Genomic DNA, 26,615 nt, shown 5'->3' on the forward strand with positions numbered 1-26,615 from the left:
TGCTCTAATTCATCTTATTCAGTGACCTTAGCAGAAGCGACAGACGCACATGTGGATCCAGAACACCCTGACATTACTTCATCTTGTTCTCCAAAAGCTTTCAGCTTGTCGAGGTTACTCTGGAAAGACTTAACTCCATCTAACTTGAACTTAATCTTGACTGCAATTCTTCTTGTTATGGGCGTTAGAATAGGGTTTAACGTGATCCACACTCAGGACTTCTTATTCTTTTTACCCATCTTGCTGATCCTGAGTGGCTAGCTCATCTTTAGCTAGTACCCACCTTAAAACCCTAAATCCTTTGTTCCGCCCTCATGCATTTGTTATTCAGTATCTTATGTGCAGATATGTACAAAAGGGCCAGAGAGGAAAGGATCGACACAGTCTCTCACTCGTTGATGCAACAGAATTTTCTGCTGAAGAATAGGCGGAAGCACATAGAGCAGCCGCTCCGCCGCCGATGATCTAACTAAGAAAAGAAGAGAAACAAAAATGAATGTGAAGTCAAGAACTCCAGTGGCATGTCACCATCACAATTATTACCTCCTGCTTCGTCACCATCACCTATGTATTAAGAAAAAAAAATTAAAAATTTTTTTTTAACTTTATGTACTTCAGAATAAGGTGATGAAGAAGGAGAAGATTCTTAAGAAAAGACAAACGCCATTGGTAAATTAGAAGGAGTATAAAGAGAAGAGAGGAGAACCATGCAGATCAGAGCGACTGTTCCTAAAGAAGAACACGCAAAAACGAGTAGAGGCTGTGGACATCAATGGATCTATCATCTCTTGCAATTTTGCGCGATATCCTGCATCCTCTACGAAATTTGGTAACCCCTAAACACTGATTAGCTCCACTTAAACACAAAAAGGCATGTTTCATACCTAGACCGTTACCCTATCTAATGCCTATGATGAGAAGCTCACGCTACTCTTAATTGAATATAAGGAGTTTTGTCTGGAAGGTTTTAACTTTGGCAGGTCTGAGATACAGAGTATGGAGCCGTTTTGAACAGCAGTCACTGGGGTTCTTGGTAAGGATGTGTTGTTTTAGCTAGACTGCTTATATGGTTCAGAGATTCGTGGTTATTGTATGGTTGCTGAGAATAGGCGAGTTCCCACACTTTCAAACCTTTCTCTCGGTTCTTGGTACTTGATTTTGTTTGAGGACAAACAAGGATCTAATTCTGGGAGAGTTGATATATTGTGTTTTTGGCATATTATATGTATGTCTTACTAATAGTTTTCAAAGTTTTATCGAGTCTTTTTAGTCCCTTTTCGAGTCATAACAGGTCTAGAGTTGCAGTGGATGGGAAATGGACCAGCTAGAGGAAAAGAAGAGAGAAAAGTATGATTTGGAGTTTTTCGCGCAGAACAGTCAACCGGAGCAGCCTGAGTGCATGCTCCAGCGACAGAGATAAAAAAGGAAGTTTCCAAATATTTCGTGATTTGCCCTAGATTTCCTATTTCTTTCCTATAGCCGCATGTGGCTCCTATATATATAGTCTCATATTTATTACTTTAGACCTACCTTAGTTTTTACACAAGAAAAGACCTGAGAGAGCTTTGATTTTAGTGATTGCTACTTGTAAGGGAGAAGGCATCATCTATCTCATAGAGAAGATTATCCTGAACCCTCTGATTTCTTCTATCTATTATATGCAGTATTATTCATAAATCATGCTTCTCTGTTCTTGTGTTATGTCTGAGTAGTCACCGAGTTAGTTTAGGGCTCTAGGGTGTGGATTCGTTAGCTGAATCATAAATAAGTCATCTTAAGATTGTCTACATTCATATCTGTTCTTATTGCTTGCATTGAACTGATCACTTAGTGCATGAATTAGGGTTAATCAATTTAGCTAGCCGTTAATTGATAACTTGACACGATTTGAATGAACCTTGCATCCCTAGTCAGCGAGAGTAGATATTAGGATGTATTGTGAATATATCGGACTTGATCTCTAAGGCTTGCCATCGTGTCTTGATCCACACGAGAGTTTAGGCATCAAGACCGACTCGCAAAGGAATCAACACCACGAGAGTGGATTGATTCAATCAGAGTGATCCGAGTTTAGACTTGTTATAAATTGGACTTGAATAATTGCTTGGCTTGCGATTTCATTACATGAAGAAGAAACCCTAGACTAGCGCCTTTTAATCAATTAAAAACAACATAATCTTGTTACTTGTTATTTAAGTTATTACTTCATTAAAAATTCCCACTTCGTTTTTGCTAAATTTTGATCCCATAAAGATAAAATATGAACTGGTCCTCTGGAATTGAATCTAAAGATATTACAACTACACTGTTAACTTGACAGTAGTAAAGATCCAATTTTAGTGTATCATAGCTTCGGTCCAAAATTTATTATATGTATTTTAGTTTGGTTAACCATTGTTCAAATGTGTCATGTGTATTTTTATTAAGAAAATTGTTGATACATTTTGTAATAATAGGCATGTGTTTCCGAAGTATCTAGTTAGATATCTTTTGTTTTGTATCTAATCTATTAAAACAGAAGTACGCTACATAAATAACCATAGAAATAATCAAGAGTGTCTAATATTACAATAATTACCACTCGAATCTAAACTAAGCCTAGAGTCCTCATTAATGGTATAATTGCCATTTTATATACCTTATTAATCATACACATTTTAAGTAACATCACCCACACCGGCCACACAAAACCCACTTACAAATTACAATCAATTCATACTTTAATTGTTAATTAAACCGGTCAAATTCTGGACCAATACAATTAATAAAATCGGATATACCCTATCTAATTCATTTGAACCTGTTAACATGAAAAGATTGTCTTTTGGTAGGTATGCGTAATTACAATTGACGAAAAGCATTAATTATAGTTACTGGTTTAAACCGGTTTGATGAGCATACAAACCATAGCCATTTCGTTTGTGGTTTGGCATAAGCTCTTCTTTCTTCACTCCAGAGATCATCGTTTCCACTAACTGGTTTAAGCATTTGTCATCAGCTTCTCCTCCAAAATTATTACCACCATGTCTGCCAACACATGAACTGATCAATAATCAATGATTCATGTTTAACAAATTTTAAAACATGAGCGAGGATTCGTTTTTAGTAGTAACAAGAAGAACACCACTAACTGGTATTATACCCTCTGTGGTAGCAAGAGTTGTTGAACGGACATGAGAAATAGGAAGATAAGCACCATCTCCGAATATACTTCTGAGCCATTGTAAACTAGAGAATGTTTGATATTTTTAAAGACATTCCTAATAATTAAATAAAAACATTTAATATATTAACAATTGCGAGATCACTTTCGCCATATCAAGAAGAAAATTTATGTTATTAACTCAATTATTTAAAATTATGGTTTCAGAAAATGATACAAACATTTAAATATATGGTAAAAATACTAAATCCTAATCACAAATTACTAAACCCTAAACTCAAATATAAACTCTAAATCCAAATATCAAAATCTAAAATAATACATAATAGTTGGCTCCAAGGTGATAGTGCACACGGATCATGCAGCATTGAGGTATTTGCTGACAAAGAAGGATGCGAAACCAAGGCTACTCCGATGGATCTTACTGCTCCAAGAATTTGACCTAGAAATCAAGGAAAAAAAGGGCATTGAGAATGGCGTTGCAGATCACCTCTCCAGAATGAAGATAGATGAAGACACAACACTTGATGACAGCCTTCTAGTCGAGCACGTCTACTCGATCAGTCTGGGAAGCGTCGCAGAACAACCGCTCCATCCAGTTTCCTCCAGCGTTCTGGAATACCTTGTCTGTGCAATAAAAAAAGCAATATCCCAGTCTTCCATGGTTTACTGAGATCGCTAACTATTTGGCTGCTGAGAAAGAACCTGTCAAATTCACTGGCAATGATAAACAGAAATTTCTAAGAGGAGCAAGACACTACTATTGGGATGAACCCTACCTGTACCGAAGTTGCAAGGATGGAATATTCCGACGATGTGTATCTGAGTCTGAGATTCCAGGAATCCTCTATCACTGTCATGGTTCCTCTTATGCAGGGCACTTTATGACATTTAAAACCGTGTCTAAGATCCTTCAAGCCGGTTTTTGGTGGCCAACAATGTTCCAAGACGCCCATTCCTACCTCTCTAGATGCGACTCATGCCAGCGACAAGGGAATATCAGTAAACGGAATGAGATGCCTCAGAACTTCATCTTGGAAGTTGAAGTATTCGATTGTTGGGGAATCAACTTCATGGGACCGTTCCCACCATCTTTCAAGAACGAGTACATATTGGTAGCAGTTGACTACGTTTCTAAGTGGGTGAAAGCAATAGCTAGTCCCACAAACGACGCAAAGGTGGTGACTAAGATGTTCAAAACCATAATCTTTCCAAGATTTGGGGTACCACGCGTAGTCATCAGTGATGGGGGTAGTCACTTCATCAACAAGATCTTTGCAGGTCTATTAAAAAAAAACGGCGTGAAACACAAGGTAGCCACGCCATATCACCCTCAAACTAGTGGTGTACAAGTGGAAGTTTCAAACAGAGAAATCAAGAGCATCCTGCAGAAAAGATTTAACAAGAGTCGCAAGGACTGGTCGCTCAAACTAGACAACGCTCTCTGGGCTTACAGAACAGCCTATAAAACACCTATCGGGACCACTCCCTACAATCTGGTGTACGGTAAAGCTTGTCACCTGCCGGTTGAGTTGGAGTATAAGGCAGCTTGGGCTGTGAAGCTACTCAACTTCGACATCAAACTAGCGACAGAGAGACGATCCATGCAGATTCACGAGCTGAAGGAAATTAGGCATCTCGCCTATGAAAGCTCTAAGATCTACAAGGAGCGAACTAAGGCCTACCATGACAAGAGGATCATCAGCCGCAACTTTCAACCTAAGAATCAGGTTCTCCTTTTCAACTCAAGGTTACGATTGTTCCCTGGAAAGCTGCGATCTAGATGGTCCGGACCATTCACCTTAAAAGAGGTCCGCCCCCACGGAGCTGTTGTGTTGCTGAACATCAAAGGGGAAGAATTTGTTATCAACGGTCAACGCATAAAGCCATACCTTGCTGAGACAACAATCGCAGAGGGTGAAGAAATCCCCTAAGCGATCCTTCCTTAGCCTAATATGCAAACCAAGTCAAGCTAGTGACTTAAACCAAACGTTTGGTGGGAGGCAACCCACTGGTGAGTGTAAATAATTCTTTTAGATTTCGTTTTTGTGTTTCTTTTTACTTATTTGCAGGATAGAAAAAAAAATCAAAAACCCCGAGTTACTCAACCAGAACAGTCTCCGATTTTTCGAAGCAGCTGCTCTGCTAAGGTAAGTTCCTCGGGACCAAAAAAAAAAAAAAAAAGTTTTTCAAATTTTAGCTATTTTTGTAACAATTTTTTAAATGAAAAAAAAAACCCTAGCAAGTGGGAAGTGGGCCACGATGTGGGGGCCTATAAAAGGGACCTTACCCCATATCTTCCCCATTTCCCCCAAAACCGCCTCCTCCCTCTCCACTTCGATTTCCTCTCTTTAAAACCTAAACTCTTCAAACTTCTCCAACTTGGCTTGCGATTTTCGGTTTCTACTTGCTTGGATTTCGAATTGTTTGATTGCAGGACTCTCACACCACCTTTCGAACGGTAAGAGGCGAAATCACTTTGTGATTCTCGGCCTAAAAACCTCTTTCTCTTCTCTTCTTTGCGCTTGAATAGATCGATTTTAGGGTTTATCTAAATCAAAATCGACCTCTCTTTTTGCTGCTAGGATGGTTAATAGAAGTTGAGATAAGAATGGTTGAATCGATTAGGATAGATGGAAGGTTATAAACTTTGCGCCAATGTTCTTCAATTGCATATGCATCGATTGTTTGGATATAGATTTTAGGATCTATTAAATCGATTTCTGTTGATTGGCAAGATGATCTAAGTACCTAGTCTTCTACGAGATTGTATCTGGTTTACCATTATCAACCGCTTGCTCTTTATACATTGGGTTATGGAAAAGTCCGGAAGAGCACTCGCAATCATAAAAGCTTCCAACTTTTTCCATTAAAACCCAATCGAACGGTACTAAGAACTTCTCCTTTGGTTTTGTTTTGCAGATGGCTCCCAGACGAACCAAGGCGGCATCTAGGATCAAGCCACCATACGCTCGGGGTGAATCAGAGGATTATACTGTTCCCCCAACTTACCCATGGCCACGAGAAGTGGGAACCGAGATCTCCCTCACAGATTCGAACATCCCTAAGTCTTCAGAGACAAGATGGGATAAGGAAGCCTCGCGCCGCTACAACACCCTTCTCAACACCAACATCTTCCCGACACGATTTGTCGACGCCGGGGCTTTAAGCGACCTAGGCCTCCATGAGAATTTACATGCGGTTCTCCAAGTGTTGGGAATAGCTGATCTCTGTCACAGAACTCACCCGCTGTACCCTAATTTGGTGAGGCAAGCCCTCGCCACCGCGGAGCTAACTTTCAAGAGGCCCGGTTTCCCAATCTTTGAGGAGGCCTCCTTCACTTTCTTAGCGAGTGGTGTTAAGCACTCCATCAGCTTGGAGACGCTGACTGAGATTTATGAGATCTCTGAGAAGCACACTCAGACGTCCTTCCCTAGGAAGTTTATCCCAGAGCAAGCATTCTGGAAATTCATCACTTCAGGGGATTTCAAATCCCGATCAGCCAGTCAGTCTCACATCTGCAACCCTGTTCTGCGAATTACTGCAAAGGTCCTGAGCAATCTGCTTTTCTCAAAGGACCAGACGTCAAAGGTGACACGGGGGGAGTTGCAGATGCTATGTGCCGGTGTTGAGGACGAGCTCAAATCCTCCGACATTGGGAGACTTCGCCGATGACAACCAGTCCGGGTTGTGTGCTTGTTCAGATGTTTGTGGACAAGAAAGCCAGAGTGGTTAAGGGTTCTTTGAAGAAAGACCGTTCTGGGAGTTTGCTAACTCCTCTCTTCCGCCACTTAGAGCTTGATCTCAGCATCTATTAGTGCAATGAGACAGCAGAGTTCATTGATATTCCTTACCTGATCAACTGCCAGATTATCCGCGACGAGACCACCTACAGTTTCCTCAGTCAGGATGGGAGAAACCTCTAGTGCAAGCTGCCTCAACCGAACATCACCTCGCTAAGTGATGTGACCAACATCTGTTTCGTCCCTGATGCTCAGTTTCTCTGCGCCACTCCTAACTTTGTGGGAATCAGGACCTTATTCTATGATGTGTATTAACCACCCTCGTGCTCTAATTCATCTTATTCAGTGACCTTAGCAGAAGCGACAGACGCACATGTGGATCCAGAACACCCTGACATTACTTCATCTTGTTCTCCAAAAGCTTTCAGCTTGTCGAGGTTACTCTGGAAAGACTTAACTCCATCTAACTTGAACTTAATCTTGACTGCAATTCTTCTTGTTATGGGCGTTAGAATAGGGTTTAACGTGATCCACACTCAGGACTTCTTATTCTTTTTACCCATCTTGCTGATCCTGAGTGGCTAGCTCATCTTTAGCTAGTACCCACCTTAAAACCCTAAATCCTTTGTTCCGCCCTCATGCATTTGTTATTCAGTATCTTATGTGCAGATATGTACAAAAGGGCCAGAGAGGAAAGGATCGACACAGTCTCTCACTCGTTGATGCAACAGAATTTTCTGCTGAAGAATAGGCGGAAGCACATAGAGCAGCCGCTCCGCCGCCGATGATCTAACTAAGAAAAGAAGAGAAACAAAAATGAATGTGAAGTCAAGAACTCCAGTGGCATGTCACCATCACAATTATTACCTCCTGCTTCGTCACCATCACCTATGTATTAAGAAAAAAAAATTAAAAAAAAAATTTTAACTTTATGTACTTCAGAATAAGGTGATGAAGAAGGAGAAGATTCTTAAGAAAAGACAAACGCCATTGGTAAATTAGAAGGAGTATAAAGAGAAGAGAGGAGAACCATGCAGATCAGAGCGACTGTTCCTAAAGAAGAACACGCAAAAACGAGTAGAGGCTGTGGACATCAATGGATCTATCATCTCTTGCAATTTTGCGCGATATCCTGCATCCTCTACGAAATTTGGTAACCCCTAAACACTGATTAGCTCCACTTAAACACAAAAAGGCATGTTTCATACCTAGACCGTTACCCTATCTAATGCCTATGATGAGAAGCTCACGCTACTCTTAATTGAATATAAGGAGTTTTGTCTGGAAGGTTTTAACTTTGGCAGGTCTGAGATACAGAGTATGGAGCCGTTTTGAACAGCAGTCACTGGGGTTCTTGGTAAGGATGTGTTGTTTTAGCTAGACTGCTTATATGGTTCAGAGATTCGTGGTTATTGTATGGTTGCTGAGAATAGGCGAGTTCCCACACTTTCAAACCTTTCTCTCGGTTCTTGGTACTTGATTTTGTTTGAGGACAAACAAGGATCTAATTCTGGGAGAGTTGATATATTGTGTTTTTGGCATATTATATGTATGTCTTACTAATAGTTTTCAAGGTTTTATCGAGTCTTTTTAGTCCCTTTTCGAGTCATAACAGGTCTAGAGTTGCAGTGGATGGGAAATGGACCAGCTAGAGGAAAAGAAGAGAGAAAAGTATGATTTGGAGTTTTTCGCGCAGAACAGTCAACCGGAGCAGCCTGAGTGCATGCTCCAGCGACAGAGATAAAAAAGGAAGTTTCCAAATATTTCGTGATTTGCCCTAGATTTCCTATTTCTTTCCTATAGCCGCATGTGGCTCCTATATATATAGTCTCATATTTATTACTTTAGACCTACCTTAGTTTTTACACAAGAAAAGACCTGAGAGAGCTTTGATTTTAGTGATTGCTACTTGTAAGGGAGAAGGCATCATCTATCTCATAGAGAAGATTATCCTGAACCCTCTGATTTCTTCTATCTATTATATGCAGTATTATTCATAAATCATGCTTCTCTGTTCTTGTGTTATGTCTGAGTAGTCACCGAGTTAGTTTAGGGCTCTAGGGTGTGGATTCGTTAGCTGAATCATAAATAAGTCATCTTAAGATTGTCTACATTCATATCTGTTCTTATTGCTTGCATTGAACTGATCACTTAGTGCATGAATTAGGGTTAATCAATTTAGCTAGCCGTTAATTGATAACTTGACACGATTTGAATGAACCTTGCATCCCTAGTCAGCGAGAGTAGATATTAGGATGTATTGTGAATATATCGGACTTGATCTCTAAGGCTTGCCATCGTGTCTTGATCCACACGAGAGTTTAGGCATCAAGACCGACTCGCAAAGGAATCAACACCACGAGAGTGGATTGATTCAATCAGAGTGATCCGAGTTTAGACTTGTTATAAATTGGACTTGAATAATTGCTTGGCTTGCGATTTCATTACATGAAGAAGAAACCCTAGACTAGCGCCTTTTAATCAATTAAAAACAACATAATCTTGTTACTTGTTATTTAAGTTATTACTTCATTAAAAATTCCCACTTCGTTTTTGCTAAATTTTGATCCCATAAAGATAAAATATGAACTGGTCCTCTGGAATTGAATCTAAAGATATTACAACTACACTGTTAACTTGACAGTAGTAAAGATCCAATTTTAGTGTATCATAGCTTCGGTCCAAAATTTATTATATGTATTTTAGTTTGGTTAACCATTGTTCAAATGTGTCATGTGTATTTTTATTAAGAAAATTGTTGATACATTTTGTAATAATAGGCATGTGTTTCCGAAGTATCTAGTTAGATATCTTTTGTTTTGTATCTAATCTATTAAAACAGAAGTACGCTACATAAATAACCATAGAAATAATCAAGAGTGTCTAATATTACAATAATTACCACTCGAATCTAAACTAAGCCTAGAGTCCTCATTAATGGTATAATTGCCATTTTATATACCTTATTAATCATACACATTTTAAGTAACATCACCCACACCGGCCACACAAAACCCACTTACAAATTACAATCAATTCATACTTTAATTGTTAATTAAACCGGTCAAATTCTGGACCAATACAATTAATAAAATCGGATATACCCTATCTAATTCATTTGAACCTGTTAACATGAAAAGATTGTCTTTTGGTAGGTATGCGTAATTACAATTGACGAAAAGCATTAATTATAGTTACTGGTTTAAACCGGTTTGATGAGCATACAAACCATAGCCATTTCGTTTGTGGTTTGGCATAAGCTCTTCTTTCTTCACTCCAGAGATCATCGTTTCCACTAACTGGTTTAAGCATTTGTCATCAGCTTCTCCTCCAAAATTATTACCACCATGTCTGCCAACACATGAACTGATCAATAATCAATGATTCATGTTTAACAAATTTTAAAACATGAGCGAGGATTCGTTTTTAGTAGTAACAAGAAGAACACCACTAACTGGTATTATACCCTCTGTGGTAGCAAGAGTTGTTAAACGGACATGAGAAATAGGAAGATAAGCACCATCTCCGAATATACTTCTGAGCCATTGTAAACTAGAGAATGTTTGATATTTTTAAAGACATTCCTAATAATTAAATAAAAACATTTAATATATTAACAATTGCGAGATCACTTTCGCCATATCAAGAAGAAAATTTATGTTATTAACTCAATTATTTAAAATTATGGTTTCAGAAAATGATACAAACATTTAAATATATGGTAAATGATAAAAAAGATAATCCACTAACTATATAAAACAAATATTTATGTATAAAAAGTGAAAATTAACACACGCACAGTCCTAGTAGTTTCTTCATCGAAAAGTTTTACATAACTCACGGTATCTCTAGACTTATATATGACCAATCTTTGATAATTTCATATTAAAACATACACAGGAAGCCCAATATTATAACTTATGATAACTCAAAAGACCCTATAATTGGGGTTCTTAGCCAGAGATATCCCCATATAAATGTGTTTCTTGATAGATCAAGAGAACTATAACTTTGGAAGTGACAATTTCGTGCAATTCTCTTATCTCCATGTATATGCACGATATCAATCTAATATCTTAAAGCTTAGTGATCGCCTAAATAATAGTTTTCAATTTCTTGTTATTTTTGCACTTGAATAAAGTTCTTTTCGAGCTATATATTATTATCCATATACACTATTTAATTTGTTTAATCTATCTCAAATTCTCAGTAAAAATCTATAGCGCAACAATCTCTTATCTAGTGTTATATATATCCTCAAATTTGTTACTCCTCAAAAAGGTAGAGGATCATCGAATCAAGATAGAAATTCATTACAGTTCCCTCTTTTCTGAGGCGACACGTCAGCATTTTGGTGGATCCCACTTTTAAAAAGTGTGAACAAATGACAAGCATGTGGCTCGAACCAGAATTATTGAGATATAAACACCAACATTTATACCACTAAACTAATTGATATTTTGTACATTGATGGCTGAAACTAATATATATTTATGAAGGTCGGAAACCTTTACTTCTTCGGTTTTCTCTGTGGGCCGGGCCTACAAGTGTATTATGAGTTTCATTTTTAAATGAGGTTCATCACGTTATATGAAAAAACAACAATTATAGTTTTTCCATATTGTAAACTGTCTTCGTTTAACATGAGTTAGGGTTCTTTTTATCATTGTCTCAGATAAGTCTGATTTACAGAGTTGCGTCGTGTGTCTGTTCGTAATCTATTTTTTCACCGGTGAACTCTTCATCTCCCCATCTTAAATCGCTTGATCTTAAATGTTCCTGATTTATAGTCTTTCTGTAAACCCTATATATATGATTCTCATCTTTGATTGAACCCAATCTGCATCTTCACAAAACTCGTTGATTCCTCTTAGCTTTAACGATCTTCTAGAAAATGTCTCTCTGCCTCTCCAGTTCCTCAAACCGGCGTTCCCGACATCCCTCACTCAACCTTCGAGTCTCTCCGTGTTAGTCGTAGTAGTCAGAGCATAGCCTCTAACCTCCTCGCTTATGGGATTCCCTGAACTTCAAGAAAGACAGTGAGTTTATGGGAATCACGGTTCTCTTCCTTGATGAAAAAGAAGGTTAATATTTGATTTATCACACTTATTTAATATAATTGTTTTTAATTGATTTCCTGATTCTTTGTTAAATAATATTATTTGCAGATTCCGTGATTCATGGGTTTATTCCCGCCGGACGTGCTAATCATTACATGCCATCTTTGAAAGCCGATTCCATTGTGAAAGTCGATCGTTTTGAGGTTGCTAGGTGCTCAAGCATGTACAAGATAATTGATCATCCATTCCTCATTCGTTTCATCTCACCAACTATTATTGATGAAGTCATCACGGGTGCTCATGAGATCAATCTCCAATCATAATTAGACTGTTTGACAATTTCCAAATGATTGCGAACACAAACCTAGAACTCCAAGGTATATTATCATATTGCATCTGGGTTTATAATATGTTTTGTTATCATAACTGATATTTAAACTCGCAGATGTGGTTGGGCAAATCCGTCATGTCCAAGGCTCTGACCTTAGCAAAGAAACAACTCGAGTCGTTATCCGTCTCCTCATTGATCCGTACGAAACAATCAACACACAATTCCTTTTATATTATTATATATATTGTTCTAACATCAATAATCAAAAATATTTTCTACTCAGATTTTGTGGTCGTCTATTTATCTCCCTTACTTATCAAACTAATTTTACACAAACCTTTATTTTACAGCTTAAAAGAAACCACAATAACCCAAACAATCAAAACACCAAAAACTATAATTCCAAAAAAGACGAATCATTAATGATCACCTCTCTTTTTTTGTCTAATCTTAGAAATAAACTTCAAAACAAATATACAAAACCAATCACCTCAACTAAAACTCAACGACACATACATCGCGTCATCTAAACAAATACAAACTACACAGTCAGCTATTTAACAATTTACAAACTTACTTTCGCAACGACACATACATCGAGTCAGCTAAACAAATACAAACTACACGGCCAGCTATTTAACAATTTACAAACTTACTTTCGCAACGAAGAAAACAAAGACGACAACCAAGATCAGTGAAATTACCTAAACAAAAAAAAGAGTAAGTTATGAACTCTGATAAATACAACTAACAATGACTTTTGTTTACATATTACCCATCAAATAAAAGATAAACAAACACAGCCACAACAAGAGATACAAGAGACAATCCCGATAGACACAAAGACGGCAACAACATCTCCATCTGCTCACTCCTCTTGTCTTATAAAAATAGCTTACATGCCCAATGTCAACAGGCCAATGCTATTGTCTTCTTATGAGAAATACATAAATTCGTTTAAAACTCATTAAAGCCCAAATACTCAGAACTGTCACTCATTTTATAGTTATTTCTACAAGTCTTCATGTATTTGTTTTAATAATCCGGTAAGAGCAACAAGTTTAAAAATAAAATAAAAACATATAACAAACATAATAAGAATAATAAAAATTATTACTTAATACACACAGCTTACACAACTAAACTGGAGAAAAAATATCCAGAAACAAAAAGTACTCTCAACAACTTTAATATAATTTATGTACTCTCAACAGTACAAGAAACTAATTAAAAAGACAAACAAACAATAAGTCTCAGTGATACAGCAAACAACAACACGAACTATATCAATCATATTATTAACACAATTTAGTTCTTCATAAGTGGAGAACAATGCATATACAATTCATCATCACAACTCTAACCCTATAACAATGCATACACAGTTCATCATCATCTAACCTTAGCAAATATTGAGATGAAACAAGAACTCTGTTCACAACTCCGCGCTTGCGCGGGGGCAATGTCCCTAGTGAATCATAATTTCTCCCTTTTTGTGTAACTTTATTGGGAAATTGCCACAAATATCACATTCATAGTAACACTTTTCATGTTTACATTAATAATTGTTACCCTCACATTTAATGAAGGGTAAAAAACACTTATACCCCTATGGTTAACTAGTATAGACTTAGGGTTTAGAGTTGAGGGGTGGGGTGGGGTTTTTGGAATGTGAAATTTAGGATTCTAATAAATATATAAATAAATACTTAAAAATATATATATAAAAAAATTAAAAATAGTTTCAAACATAATTTTCGATTTTCAAAAAGAAATTTTGAAAAAAAAATTCAAAAAAAAAATTCAAAAAATAAAATTTATAAAAAAAGTTCGAATTTGAAAAAGTATAATTTGAAAACATAAAAAGAATTTTTTTTAATTTATTTATTTAAATAGTGATTCTTTTACCACTTAATAAAGAATGTATTTTTGAAAATGTTCCTTTAGTGGTGGTAAAGATGAAAAGTGGTAAACATCAAATTTCTCCAACTTTATTCCTCTGATCCTTGTGACCCATCTTTTATATACTAAAGCGCAAGTCGCTTGACAAATCAGATCCTGACACGTGGAAATTTTAAAAAAAAAATTGCAAAAAAGAAAGCAAAACATGTTTTTGTTCATCAAAATATGGAAGTTTCAAAATAACTCAAATAACCAACCTTTTCTAAATTCCTTATAGACGGATGAATCATGTGAAGCAATTATCTTCTTTTTTTTATCAACTATGTAAAGAAATTATCCATGTGTCAGTATATTTTTGTTCAGCATAATGTAGTCCGATTATTATAGAAAACATAGTTAGTTTAGAATTTTTCTTTACATCTCCTATTTTTCTAGAGTCTAAATATAAACTAAGAATTTCTTTATCCCTAATATACTAAAGTAAAGTCACTTGACAAATCATATTTTAACGAATGGTTATTATTTTAATTTTTAAAGCTACAAAATTATATTTAAAATAAAACAAAAAATAAAAATATAAAAAGTAAAGGGTTAGTTTACAAAAGAAAAAAAGTAAAGGGTAAATCGTAAACACGATCTCAAGAACTAAATCACGTGTAAGTTTTCAATTTATTGTAAAAAATATTTACTAAATTCAAATATTGCTCAGCTATCTCTCTCCAACTGTTTTTCTTACCCACATCTCCACCACGATCACAAATTTAATAATCAATCGCCAGATACCTTTTTGCATAATGTATATTTGTCTTCTTATTGATCTACTTGAGAAAAAAACAAACTTTCTGTACTACTCAAATCTACAAATCAAGTGTTGGTATTCAACGTTTCTCTTCTTCGAGGCAAAAAATAACAACTTATTTTCTTATTTTTCTTATTCAATCTATATTTGATCTCACTCTTTTTATACTCTGTATATGAAGATTATCTCGCTCACATACAAGGTCTGCCGTCGGAAAACTCAGGATTGTATCTCTTTTCTTCAAATCCGAAAATCTCAAATACAGAAGGCAAAATGAAATATATAAAAAAAAATTGTAAGGTACATTTTGCATCCAACAAAAAAAGGGGAAGAAGAAGACTGAAGACAAACTTGCTTTAACAAGAATATCTTGGGCCGATAGATAATCAAGCAAAAGAAAATTTCAAACCACATACACAACTAAACGAAATAGCGTTCTCTGCAACAAACGGGGTACAAGAGAAGAACAACACATAATCTAAAACCAAGTGGTATACTTAGTTCTTCTCTGATTCTCTTTTTTCTATGTTACTCTTTAAGAACTCTATTTTGTTTTTGTAACTTTTACATGCTTGAAGAAATACCTATCATACTACTGGCGGAAATGATGGGAGGCATCTTTGCTTCCATATGTACATCCTCTTTTCAAAAAAACATAATAATTGTTTAAATGCTTCAATTTTTTTGTTTGGCTGTAGCCATTTCTAATTTGAGATTCTAGGTATCCAGCTCCAAAATATGCAATCTTTACTTTGATAAAACAAACGTAAATACATTACGGGTTTATGAGAAAATCATTTAGAGAAGCAAACAAAATTTTATCCGGGCTAATTCTAGTTTGCTTCTAAAACTTAAAATCTCGTTACATCCAGATTGCTGTAAAGCCCATTAACGTTTATTTGCCCATACATATTATCCCTTCAAAATCCATCTTAAGTTGGGCTGTAAAAATATTTAAAATGAAAACGTTTTATTTTTAAAGAATACTTTTAATATTTTAGTTACTTTAATATATACTACTGGTTAGTTAAAAATAAATAGAAGTAAAAAAAAGTTTTCACGATAAAAAAATATTAAATATGTGACCTGTAATGTATGTATGGTCCACCAAAAACTTTAGTTTAGTCTCAAATCTCATCAATCATTAACTAAAGACTCCGAATTCATATAATAAATACACTTGTTGTCTTGTCTTTGTTATATAAATAAATATGACGTCAGGAAAAACACTGTCGTATCGTAGCCCCAAAATTGTCTCTGATCTGATTCCTTTTTTAAAATCGTTCTTTTAGGGTTCCTTCCCAGATTTTGATTTAAACCGGAATAGTCACTTTCCTCCGGCGATTGAGAGGCTAATTCATCCTCCGGGGAGGTTAATTAAGATGGAGGTAATCACTCATCCAACACCTCGAACTGTCGATGAGGTCTTTACTGACTTCAGAGGTCGACGAGCTGGTCTTATCAAGGCTCTCACCACCGGTGAGCTTTGTCCTCTCTTAGTTTATGTCTGCTTTGTCCGATTCGGGCATGTTTTGATTTCTCCGACAAGCCTGTACAAGGATGATGAGCTTGTGCAAATTTGCAGATTTGGGCTTTGCGGAAAACAATAAAAATTTAATTTTTTTGGTGGAGTTTCTTGTCGTTTACTGAGATTTGTGTTTGTTGTTGTTAATGCAGATATGGTGAAGTTTTACCAAACGTGCGATCCTGGTGAGTTTTTTTCTTCAAACATTACTAACTAAGTCCTGCTTTTGTTTCTGGTGTTCTAGTTTTGTCCAGTGTCTAGTGGACTATGTTATGTCTCCAGTGCGCATTATAGAGTATCTATGGTTTCTAGATTTCATGTAATTACAATGTCCCTTGATTGTTATTTATCGTTTTCGCTAGTTCAGTTCTCCCCAGTTATGAGTACAAGTTTTCACGAGCTTTATCTTATTTTAATTGTTTCTTAAAAGTTTAGTTTTCTTTTTTCATTGTGACTGGCTTAGTATGTTTTTTTTTTTATAGTTTTCTCCTGTGTTGAAGCTTTATCTTTATATTATCTTCTTTCTTGAATTTTCTGTCTATCTCATAGTGAAGTGTTGATTTATTTTGAATGCGAGTGTGTACATGTTTGCAGCTAAGATTAAGTTGTTGATCTCTGTTTGGTTTGTTTGTTTATGCAGAGAAAGAGAACTTGTGCCTCTATGGACTTCCTAATGAGACATGGGAGGTTAATCTTCCCGTCGAGGAAGTTCCTCCTGAGCTTCCTGAACCTGCTTTAGGCATCAATTTCGCTAGAGACGGGATGCAAGAAAAGGACTGGGTGTCTCTGGTCGCTGTTCACAGTGATTCCTGGCTGCTTTCTGTTGCCTTCTACTTTGGTGCACGTTTTGGGTTTGGTAAGAATGAGAGGTAATGTTCCTTCTTCTCAGCTCAGTAGTGTTGCATCCTCAAATGTGATATTCTTGGTTCTCATGTGTGGTGATAAGTTCATAATGATCATTCTAGCAACCTCGTGTTGTCTTGGAGCTTTATTTTAACATTGTCTCATTGAATTTTTTTACATCTTGTGACCTTGTTCAATGGCTCTGTTCTAAACACCTTTTTGCTGTTGAAACTTGAAAGTGGTTTTCTGTTCATATATTTTGCTTGATGAGACAGCTGTGAAGCCACAAATGTTATGAATCCCTCCGTTGTATTAAGATATATATAATGATTCTGTTCAGTTGATGTGATATGTGCCTCTAATTCTGATTAGTTATTTCTTGTATTAGTTTAGTGCAGGATCATTGTAATTAACACTAGGCATTGTAGCTGTGTTTACAGCTCAGCAACAATCATTCAATCCGTTAGGTTAGGTTAGATCTAACAGGTTAAAAAGGAAATGGAGGCATACTGAGTCTGTGACTTTGGACTTGTTTAGGGTATTGGTTAGACATTGTGTCGTTAATCAAAGTCTTCGAATATTATTTCTTTTGGTTGTTTGAATGAAATAACTTTTACTAGTAATCCCCTGCCTCTAAGCTTTACCCGACGAATTGATCAGGAAGAAGCTCTTCCAGATGATAAACGAGCTCCCAACCATTTTCGAGATTGTAACGGGCAATGCAAAGCAATCCAAGGATCTATCTGGTAACAACAACACCAGTAGCAAAAGCAAATCCAACGGCTTGAAGGTATGTTCTCTTTATCTATTTTCTTACTCATCTTTGTAATTCTTCTCAAACAGTCTCTCTAATCTGAATCTCTTACAAAAGGTACCAAAGATGTCATCTCCACCGCCTAAAGAAGAAGATGAGAGTGAGGACGAGGATGAAGACGATGAACAAGGTGCGGTGTGTGGCGCCTGTGGAGACAGTGACGGTACAGATGAGTTCTGGATCTGCTGTGACGCCTGCGAGAAGTGGTTCCATGGGAAATGTGTGAAGATAACACCTGCTAAGGCAGAACACATCAAGCACTACAAATGCCCAAGCTGCAGTAACAAGAGAGCCAGGCCTTGATGTAAAAGAATTAGGAAGAAGGTGTGAAAGAAGGAGAAAGAAGTTTCCAGTTTATTGAACGAGTGTTTTAGAAGATGTAAGAAGGTTTTTAAAAATACGCTTTATGTTTAAAATTGCTTAGTCTTTGTTTATGGATTGAGACTATTTACAATTTGAGTGATGTCTTTCTTTGTTTTTCTTTGGATTATTTGTTGTTGTTGTTAATGTCAATGCACTACTGATTTGGCCTGCTTAAGTCTGTTTACTAGACTCCTTAAATCTGCTTAAGGTTGTTTACTGTTAAGTTCAATATTAACCAACCGGATCTTGGACTCGCATGATAATGCTAGGTTTGAGAAACATCCCGACAGATAGTCTTTGAATGGTAAACATTATATTCTCTTCATTTTAAAAAGATTCATGTTCTACGAAAAAAATATATTTTAATTTTTCAATGTATTATTTAATGAAAAATTGTAAATTTCAAAAAAGTTAATAGTGTTTATTGGATTTATATTAGTTAAAAGTTATGAAAAATTGGTATTCACAGCAAACAATGCATTTACGATCAAATTTTAATGTGTTTTCTTAATATATGTAAAAAGTCTCAAATATGTATCTTTTTGAAACGAGGAAGTATATGTTATATTTTAGAATTTTCACACATTAAAAAAATATACTAAATAATAATAATAAATATATTTTTTCTGATTAATCATTTTTCATAATTTTTAGCAAATCAAAATATAATAAACACGATTGTTTTTTAAAGCGTATAATTTACTATTATTTTTTCTAAACATGAATCCTCTTAAACGAAAGAAATACTATTTTAATTTGGTAAAAATATGTAACTAAAAATGATTTTTTTAAAATAATGTTCAATTTTGACTTGGATTTGAGAAATTGTTGTTAGTCAGGCTTTGAAAAGTTAAAAGTTAGCAATATAACTAATAAAATATAAATTTTAGGGTACTATCTATTTAAATCAACTTTTTAATATTTATGTTTTGAAAGAGGTATGTTTTAGAAAAAAAATGTACGTTTTAGGTCAAATATAAGACCAATTGGGTTACTTTCCTAAAGTCATTACACATTGGGCTCGATTGATAGAAGTTTATAGTTGTAGATCTTTAGCTTAAAAATCTAAATTGTAGATTTTGTGATTGTATTTGTAGATTTTATTCCCGTAGATTTGTTTCAAAAGTTTTTAAAACACTGTAGAAAATATGTGTTAATTAAATTAGTTGTGAAAAAGATATTTTTGGGTCCTTATTTTTAGTGTTATTTAGTACTTTTTGGGTCAATATGCCACTTGGCTTGCTTTACTAAATCAATACAGATAATATTCAACTAATATAACTTTTTTTCCTTTTTACATGTCATATGCCACCTTTTATATGCTTCCTCTTTTTTTGCAACATTCAACTACATATTATATGCTCCCTTATTTAGGTCACAAGTTCACAATAATATAAAAAGCAAACTAGGCTAAACATTTTCAATTCCATCACAACACAAAGATGATTAAGATCATGAAGCTCTTTGCACTAACAATGGTAGTTACACTGCTTCTTCTTGCATCTGGTCTTGCCCAAGCTAGGACCGAGCCTATTCAAACCGACTCTAATCCAATCCATATACCACCCTCCTTCCCAACCGAGCCATTTCCTCCTCCAAAACCAAACCAGGATGAAAAGATATCAGTGGAGCAGTTCCCAATCCCAATTCCAAAAAATTGTCCGCCGGGCTTCCCTGGATGCCCACCAGCAAGTTCTTAAAATTATACAAAATACATGAAAACATAAACACATGTTTTGTATTTAATATTATGCTTTTCTGTCATGAATTTATATTATAATAAATTATATGTTTTCTTTCATTTTTCCTTAAATTTTAAGCGTTCAGATTTTAGTATGACCATGAATTAGAACATTCTTGTATACAAACAAACACAGTAAAACTGACATAACACCCTTTCAAATAAACCTTATACTTACGAAGGTTTATAGATTCACCCCAGATAAAATACTTTTATTCAATAAAACCCCTACCCCGATTTAAACTCAGTTTCCAGAGTAAGCTATCTTTTACTCTAAAGATAGAGAGATGAAATAAGAAATGACGATTTCTACATTACTCTCAATCTCTGCTTTCACTCTATCTCCTTCATCCACCAAAACAGATCTCCTGACTCCAATACCCACTAGGCCTTTCTCATCTTCCATCTCTCCAGGAGGATTGAATCAAAACAGTTTCATACAGAGTCAAAGCTACAGTCACGCCGTGAATTCACCACCCGTTGCTCTTCTCCAGATGGGTTTCTCCGAGAAGAAGAAGAAAACGAAATCATCCAGCTTCCTCCGTCTATTGGGTTAAAATTCGCGATATGCGTTGTGTTCTGGACCACTTTCTCTTTGCTCTGGTTTGCTAGGTCCGGCGATGCCAAAGCCGCCGCTGACTCCATCAAATCATCCACCTTTGGTCTCAGAATCGCCGCTGCTCTCCGCCGGTTTGGTTGGCGAGACGAAGCTGTGGTCTTTGCTTTAGCCACGCTTCCGGTTATCGAGCTCAGTTGTGCTATACCAGTTGGTTATTGGATGCAGCTTAAACCGACGGTTCTCACTTTCTTCTCTGTTCTTGGGTTAGTCTCATAAACCTTGAACAAAACTAGTTGGATACATCTTGTTATTGTTGTCGATTTGGTTTCAGACATTGGTCCTAACGATAATATAAAAGTGTGACATGGGCAACTTTTCTGTTGTTTAAGTTAAATGAGATCTGGAGATATTATTATATGTTATGTTCAATCTATATTCATATGATTTGATTATATGAGGAAAAAGATGTGACATTGATTTTTTTTTGTAGCAATATGGTTCCGGTTCCATTTATCATACTTTACCTCAAAAAGTTAGCGTCTTTCTTGGCGGGTAAGAGCAAAACAGCTTCTAAATTACTTGAAATCTTGTTCAAAAGAGCTAAAGAGAAGGCTGGACCTGTGGAAGAGTTCCAGTGGTTAGGACTAATGCTCTTTGTAGCCGTTCCGTTCCCTGGAACCGGTGCTTGGACAGGAGCTATCATAGCATCGATCCTAGACATGCCCTTCTGGTCTGCTGTTTCGTCTAATTTCTGTGGGGTTGTGTTAGCGGGGCTGCTTGTGAACTTGCTGGTGAATCTTGGTTTGAGAGAAGCTATTGTGGCTGGTGGTGCTCTCTTCTTTGTGTCTACGTTTATGTGGAGTGTTATGAGGAGGATTAGGAAGTCTGTAAGACCAACTTTGCCTTGAATTGGTCTTTGATGCTGAGCAAGAACAGAATTCTTCACATATTGCTTCTTGTTCCTTCTCACTGTTAGTGTTGTGACGGATGTGAGAAGATAGAGATTAACAGATGGATAAACAATAAAGAAAGACACATAGATTTAACGTGGTTCATCCCTAACGGCAGATCAGATCTAGTTACGGAGATCTGTCTACAAGAAGATCAGATCTAGTTTCTCTACGGCTGCTAACTAGGTTTAGAGGAGACACAAAATATATATAGTTGTGTCCCGGAAAACCCTAGCACTAGTAAGCCTCAAAAGACTAAGGCCTAACAAATTCAAGGCATTATTCAACAAATCTCCACCTTGACTTGAATTCTGCATAATCAGATGTACCATAATGCACTTCTTCGTGCTCAGAATACAGATGTACCAGACTCTCTCTTTGCTCAGATGTTCCGTCGAACTCAAATATCAGATGTCCCGTCGGACCAGATGCTCATCAAAGTCAGATGCCCTCACTTGGGCCAGATGCTCTCTTCGAGCCAGATGCCTCTCAGGGCCAAACGCCCATCAGGGCCAGATTTAACAGCTTGAGATGTTTAGCAAATCAAGACAATGCTTAAACTTACTATGAGGAACCGGCTTAGTGAACATATCCGCAGGATTATCAGCTGTTCCTACCTTCTTCACTTCAATCCTCTTCTCATCTCTCAGAAAATGGTATCTTACATCGATATGCCTGGTTCTCTCATGATGAACCTGATCTTTGGCTAAGCAGATAACACTTAAGCTATCACAAAACACAGTAGCCTGATCATGATGAAGACAAAGATCACTGACTAATCCTCTCAACCATATTGCCTCCTTAGCAGCTTCTGTCAATGCCATATACTCTGCCTCAGTTGTAGACAAAGTCACTGTTGACTGCAAAGTCGCCTTCCGGCTCACAACAGAACCACCCAAAGTAAATACGTAACCAGTCATAGATCTCCTGATGTCCACATCTCCTGCATAATCCGAATCAGAATGCCTAGTAACCAGTCTCGGATTCTTGTCTCCATAGACAAGACCAATATCAGATGTACCCTTAAGGTACCGGAAAATCCTCTTCACAGCGATCCAATGCTCTTTTCGCGGCTGAACCATGAACCTACTCACAACACTGACTGCGTGTGCAAGATCTAGTCTTGTACAAACCATAGCATACATCAAACTTCCTACAGCACTAGCATAAGGAACACGTGACATATAATCGAATTCCCCTTCAGACATTTCATCACTCATGGTAGGATGAAAATTTGCAGCACATGGAGTATCGATAGGCTTAATATTAAGCATCCCGAATCTTGTCAAGACCTTTTCAATGTAGGCCCTTTGTGACAAGAACAACTTCTTCTTCGTCCTATCCCTGGAGATCTCCATTCCTAGAATCTTCCTCGCAGCACCCAAATCTTTCATCTCAAACTCAGAACTCAGTAGTTCTTTCAGCTTCTGAACATAACACTTCTTCTTGGCAGCTATCATCATGTCGTCTACATACAGCACCAAGTAGATATACGGCTCATCCTCCACCTTGCTCATGTAGACACAACACTCATAAAGACTCCTGTCGTAGCCCAACTTGACCATATAGCTGTCAAACCTCTTGTACCATTGTCTAGGAGACTGCTTAAGTCCATACAGCAACTTCCTCAACTTGCACACATGATCTTCTTTACCAGGAAATAGAAAACCCTCAGGCTAAGTCATATAGATCTCCTCCTCAAGCTATCCATGAAGAAAAGCAGTCTTCACATCAAGTTGCTACAACTCCAGATCCTGACGTGCTACTATCGCCAATAGCACTCTGATAGAGGTGTGTCTGACCACGGGTGAGAATATCTCATTGTAGTCCACGCCTTCTCTTTGACTGAAACCTCTAGCAACAACTCGAGATTTATACTTGACTCCCTCTTCTGGTGACTAACCTTCTTTTAGCTTATAAATCCACTTGCAAGTCACAACTTTTCTCCCAGGTGGTAGTGTGACCAGATCCCATGTGTGATTCTTTTCATGAGATTCCATCTCATCTCCCATTGAAGCAAACCATTTCTCAGATGCATAACTTGAAATGGCTTCTCTGTAAGTAGGACGGTCGTAAGTGTCCACTTCCTCTGCAACCTGTAGTGCATAACCCACCATATCTTCAAACTGATATCTCTCTGGTGGCCTAACATCAACTCTCCTTAGTCTATCTTTAGCAATACTGCGTTTTTCAGACCCAATACATTGATTTCCAGAATTAGAAGATTGAGGCTGCTCATCAGACATCGATCGCTCGCTCTCTTCCTGAGGATCGATCGATCTCGTGTTGTCAGACATCGATCGGAGATCTCTGCCATCGTCCAATCCTGTGTCTGGCGTAGATCGATCGCTTCCTGACACTGGATCAGTTGATCCTGGGTAGTCTGACTGCACTTCCTGCAGCTCCACCTGCTTGTCAACATCCTCCTGCTCTGCTTCTGAAATGGACTCAGCTGAAACTTTGAACATAGAAATCTCATCAAACACAACGTTCCTGCTCATAACAACCCGTTTCTCAGATGGAGACCAAACTCTGTATCCCTTTACACCATCTCTATAGCCCATAAACACTCCCTTCTTCGTTCTTGGTTCAAGCTTTCCTTCATTAACATGATAGTAAACCGTAGACTCTCAGAATAGAATAATCAGCAGTTCTGCCTGACCAGACCTCATTAGGTATTCGACACTCGATCCCTGTATGCGGTCCAAGATTGATCAAATAACAAGCCGTATTCACTGCCTTAGCCCAAAACCTCTTCTAAACCAGCATCAGAAAGCATGCACCTCGCTCTCTCCAGCAATGTCTGGCTCATTCTCTCTGCTACACCATTCTGTTGTGGTGTATACCTGATTGTATAATGCCTAGCAATCCCTGCATCCTTACAAAACTGATTGAACTCTGTTGAACAGAATTCCATACCATTATCAGTACGAAGCTTCTTAATCTTCTTCTCAGTTTGATTCTCCACCAGTATTTTCCACTCCTTGAAGCTGTTGAAAACTTCACTTTTTTGCTTCATAAATGTTATCCAAGTCTTCCTCGAATAGTCATCAATCATCGACACAAAATACATGTGACCCTTAAGCGACTCCACCTTGGAGGGACCCCAACAATCTGAATGGATGTAATCCAGTGTGCCTTTTGTTTTATGAACAACCTTAGGAAACTTCTTTCTTTGCAGCTTCCCAAACACACAGTGCTCACAGAACTCAAGGCTCTTGGTCTTATGACCCCAAAGAAGATCCTGCTTCGACAGAATCTGCATCCTACGCTCGCCCATATGTCCAAGCCTCATATGCCACAACTTGTCCATATATTCCTTGCGAACCTCTGGAGATGCAACATTTGCTGAACTTGAAACCGCATAACCTTCCAGCAGATACAAAGTACCATGAATGAAACCTCTGAGAATCACATCTGAACCCCTGTACACACTCAGAACTCCATCTCCACCTGAATACTTAAAACCTCTGCTATCCAAAAGACTAACTGAGATCAAGTTCTTGGACATAGATGGAACATGTCTAACTCCAGTCAACGTGCAGACTCTATCATCATGTGTCCTGAGCTTAATAGAACTGATTCCTGCAATATCGCAAGCAAAGTCATTTGCCATCTTGATCTTGCCATCAGTCACTGCCTCATACTCTGAGAACCATTCTCTCCTTGGACACATATGATAAGATGTGCATGTGTCCAGGACCCACACATCTCTAGGATGTGTTTTTCCATGAGCAACCAGCGCAATATCTTCATCAGATTTAGCCTCATTCTTCTTCATAGGACAATCAGATTTCCAATGTCCTTTCTCTTTGAAGTAATTGCAAATATCAGTTGGTTTAGGACCCTTTGAAAACGACCTTTTGTCTTTCGACTTCTTGTCTTTTCCAAAGTTCTTTCCACCACCTACAAACAACCCAGAAGCTTGGTCGTCTGTACCAGAACCAAATGCCTTGTGTCGCAACTCCCTGCTATGAAGTGATGACCTGACTTCCTCCAAACTCAATGTATCCTTACTCCCTATGAATGACTGAACAAAGTTCTCATAGGAGTTTGGTAGTGATACCAACAAAATCAGTGCCGAATCCTCATCTTCCACCTTAACATCAATATTCCTCAGATCCAACAAGATGGAATTTAGACTGTCAAGATGATCTTGGAGTTTTGTACCTTCTTGCATCCTCAGAGCGAAAAAACGTTGTTTCAGAAGTAGCTTCTTAGTCAGAGACTTCGTCATGTATAGACTCTCTAACTTCGACCACAAATCAGCTGCAGCATCAACACAGGAAACTTCGATGATGATCTCATCTGCCAGACACAACAAAATTGTTGAATACGGTTTCTCTTCAATAACCTCCATCTCAGTAGTAACAGGTTCAACCTTCTTCCTTGACAACGGTGCCCAAAGACCTTGTTGCTTCAGCAACGCCTTCATCTTGATTTGCCAGAGACTGAAACTGTTCATTCCAGTAAACTTGTCGATCTTCATATTCATCCCATACATCTTCTCACCAGATTCAACCCGAAGCTCTGATACCAGTTTGTTGTGACGGATGTGAGAAGATAGAGATTAATATATGGATAAACAATAAAGAAAGACACAGAGATTTAACGTGGTTCACCCCTGACGGCTACGTCCACGGGCAAACAGAGATTTTATTGATGGAGAAATTACAGAGATCTGTCTACAAGAAGATCAGATCTAGTTTCTCTATGGCTGCTAACTAGGTTTAGAGGAGGCACAAAATATATATAGTTGTGTCCCGGAAAACCCTAGTACTAGTGGGTCTCAAAAGAGTAAAACCCAACAGATTCAAGGCAT

At 37.3% G+C, this 26,615-nt stretch overlaps 2 protein-coding genes and 1 pseudogene across 2 annotated transcripts; all 3 read left to right on the forward strand.

The window, feature by feature from the left end:
* Positions 1 to 16,185: 16,185 nt before the first annotated feature.
* On the forward strand, positions 16,186 to 18,718 carry LOC106418612 (PHD finger protein ALFIN-LIKE 6). Its single transcript, XM_013859345.3, has 5 exons — positions 16,186 to 16,477; positions 16,676 to 16,708; positions 17,164 to 17,392; positions 18,027 to 18,156; positions 18,238 to 18,718. The coding sequence occupies exons 1-5, from the start codon at positions 16,381 to 16,383 to the stop codon at positions 18,481 to 18,483; spliced, it is 735 nt and encodes a 244-aa protein (XP_013714799.1). The 5' UTR covers positions 16,186 to 16,380; the 3' UTR covers positions 18,484 to 18,718.
* A 1,010-nt stretch (positions 18,719 to 19,728) lies between these two features.
* Positions 19,729 to 21,295, forward strand: LOC106417113. Its single transcript, XM_048768534.1, has one exon. The coding sequence runs from the start codon at positions 19,986 to 19,988 to the stop codon at positions 20,241 to 20,243; it is 258 nt and encodes an 85-aa protein (XP_048624491.1). The 5' UTR covers positions 19,729 to 19,985; the 3' UTR covers positions 20,244 to 21,295.
* Positions 20,584 to 21,751, forward strand: LOC106416736 (annotated as a pseudogene).
* The last annotated feature ends 4,864 nt before the right edge of the window (positions 21,752 to 26,615 follow it).

Source organism: Brassica napus, chromosome C9, assembly GCF_020379485.1.
Source record: "Brassica napus cultivar Da-Ae chromosome C9, Da-Ae, whole genome shotgun sequence".
Lineage (NCBI taxonomy): Eukaryota > Viridiplantae > Streptophyta > Magnoliopsida > Brassicales > Brassicaceae > Brassica > Brassica napus.

Bases quoted from the DNA above. Each gene is read 5' to 3' on its own strand.
- LOC106417113 (XM_048768534.1), top strand. From the start codon at position 19,986: ATGATTAAGATCATGAAGCTCTTTGCACTAACAATGGTAGTTACACTG.
- LOC106418612 (XM_013859345.3), top strand. From the start codon at position 16,381: ATGGAGGTAATCACTCATCCAACACCTCGAACTGTCGATGAGGTCTTT. The intron at 16,478-16,675 runs GTGAGCTTTGTC...TTGTTAATGCAG, and splicing joins TATCAAGGCTCTCACCACCG to ATATGGTGAAGTTTTACCAA. The intron at 16,709-17,163 runs GTGAGTTTTTTT...TTGTTTATGCAG, and splicing joins TTACCAAACGTGCGATCCTG to AGAAAGAGAACTTGTGCCTC.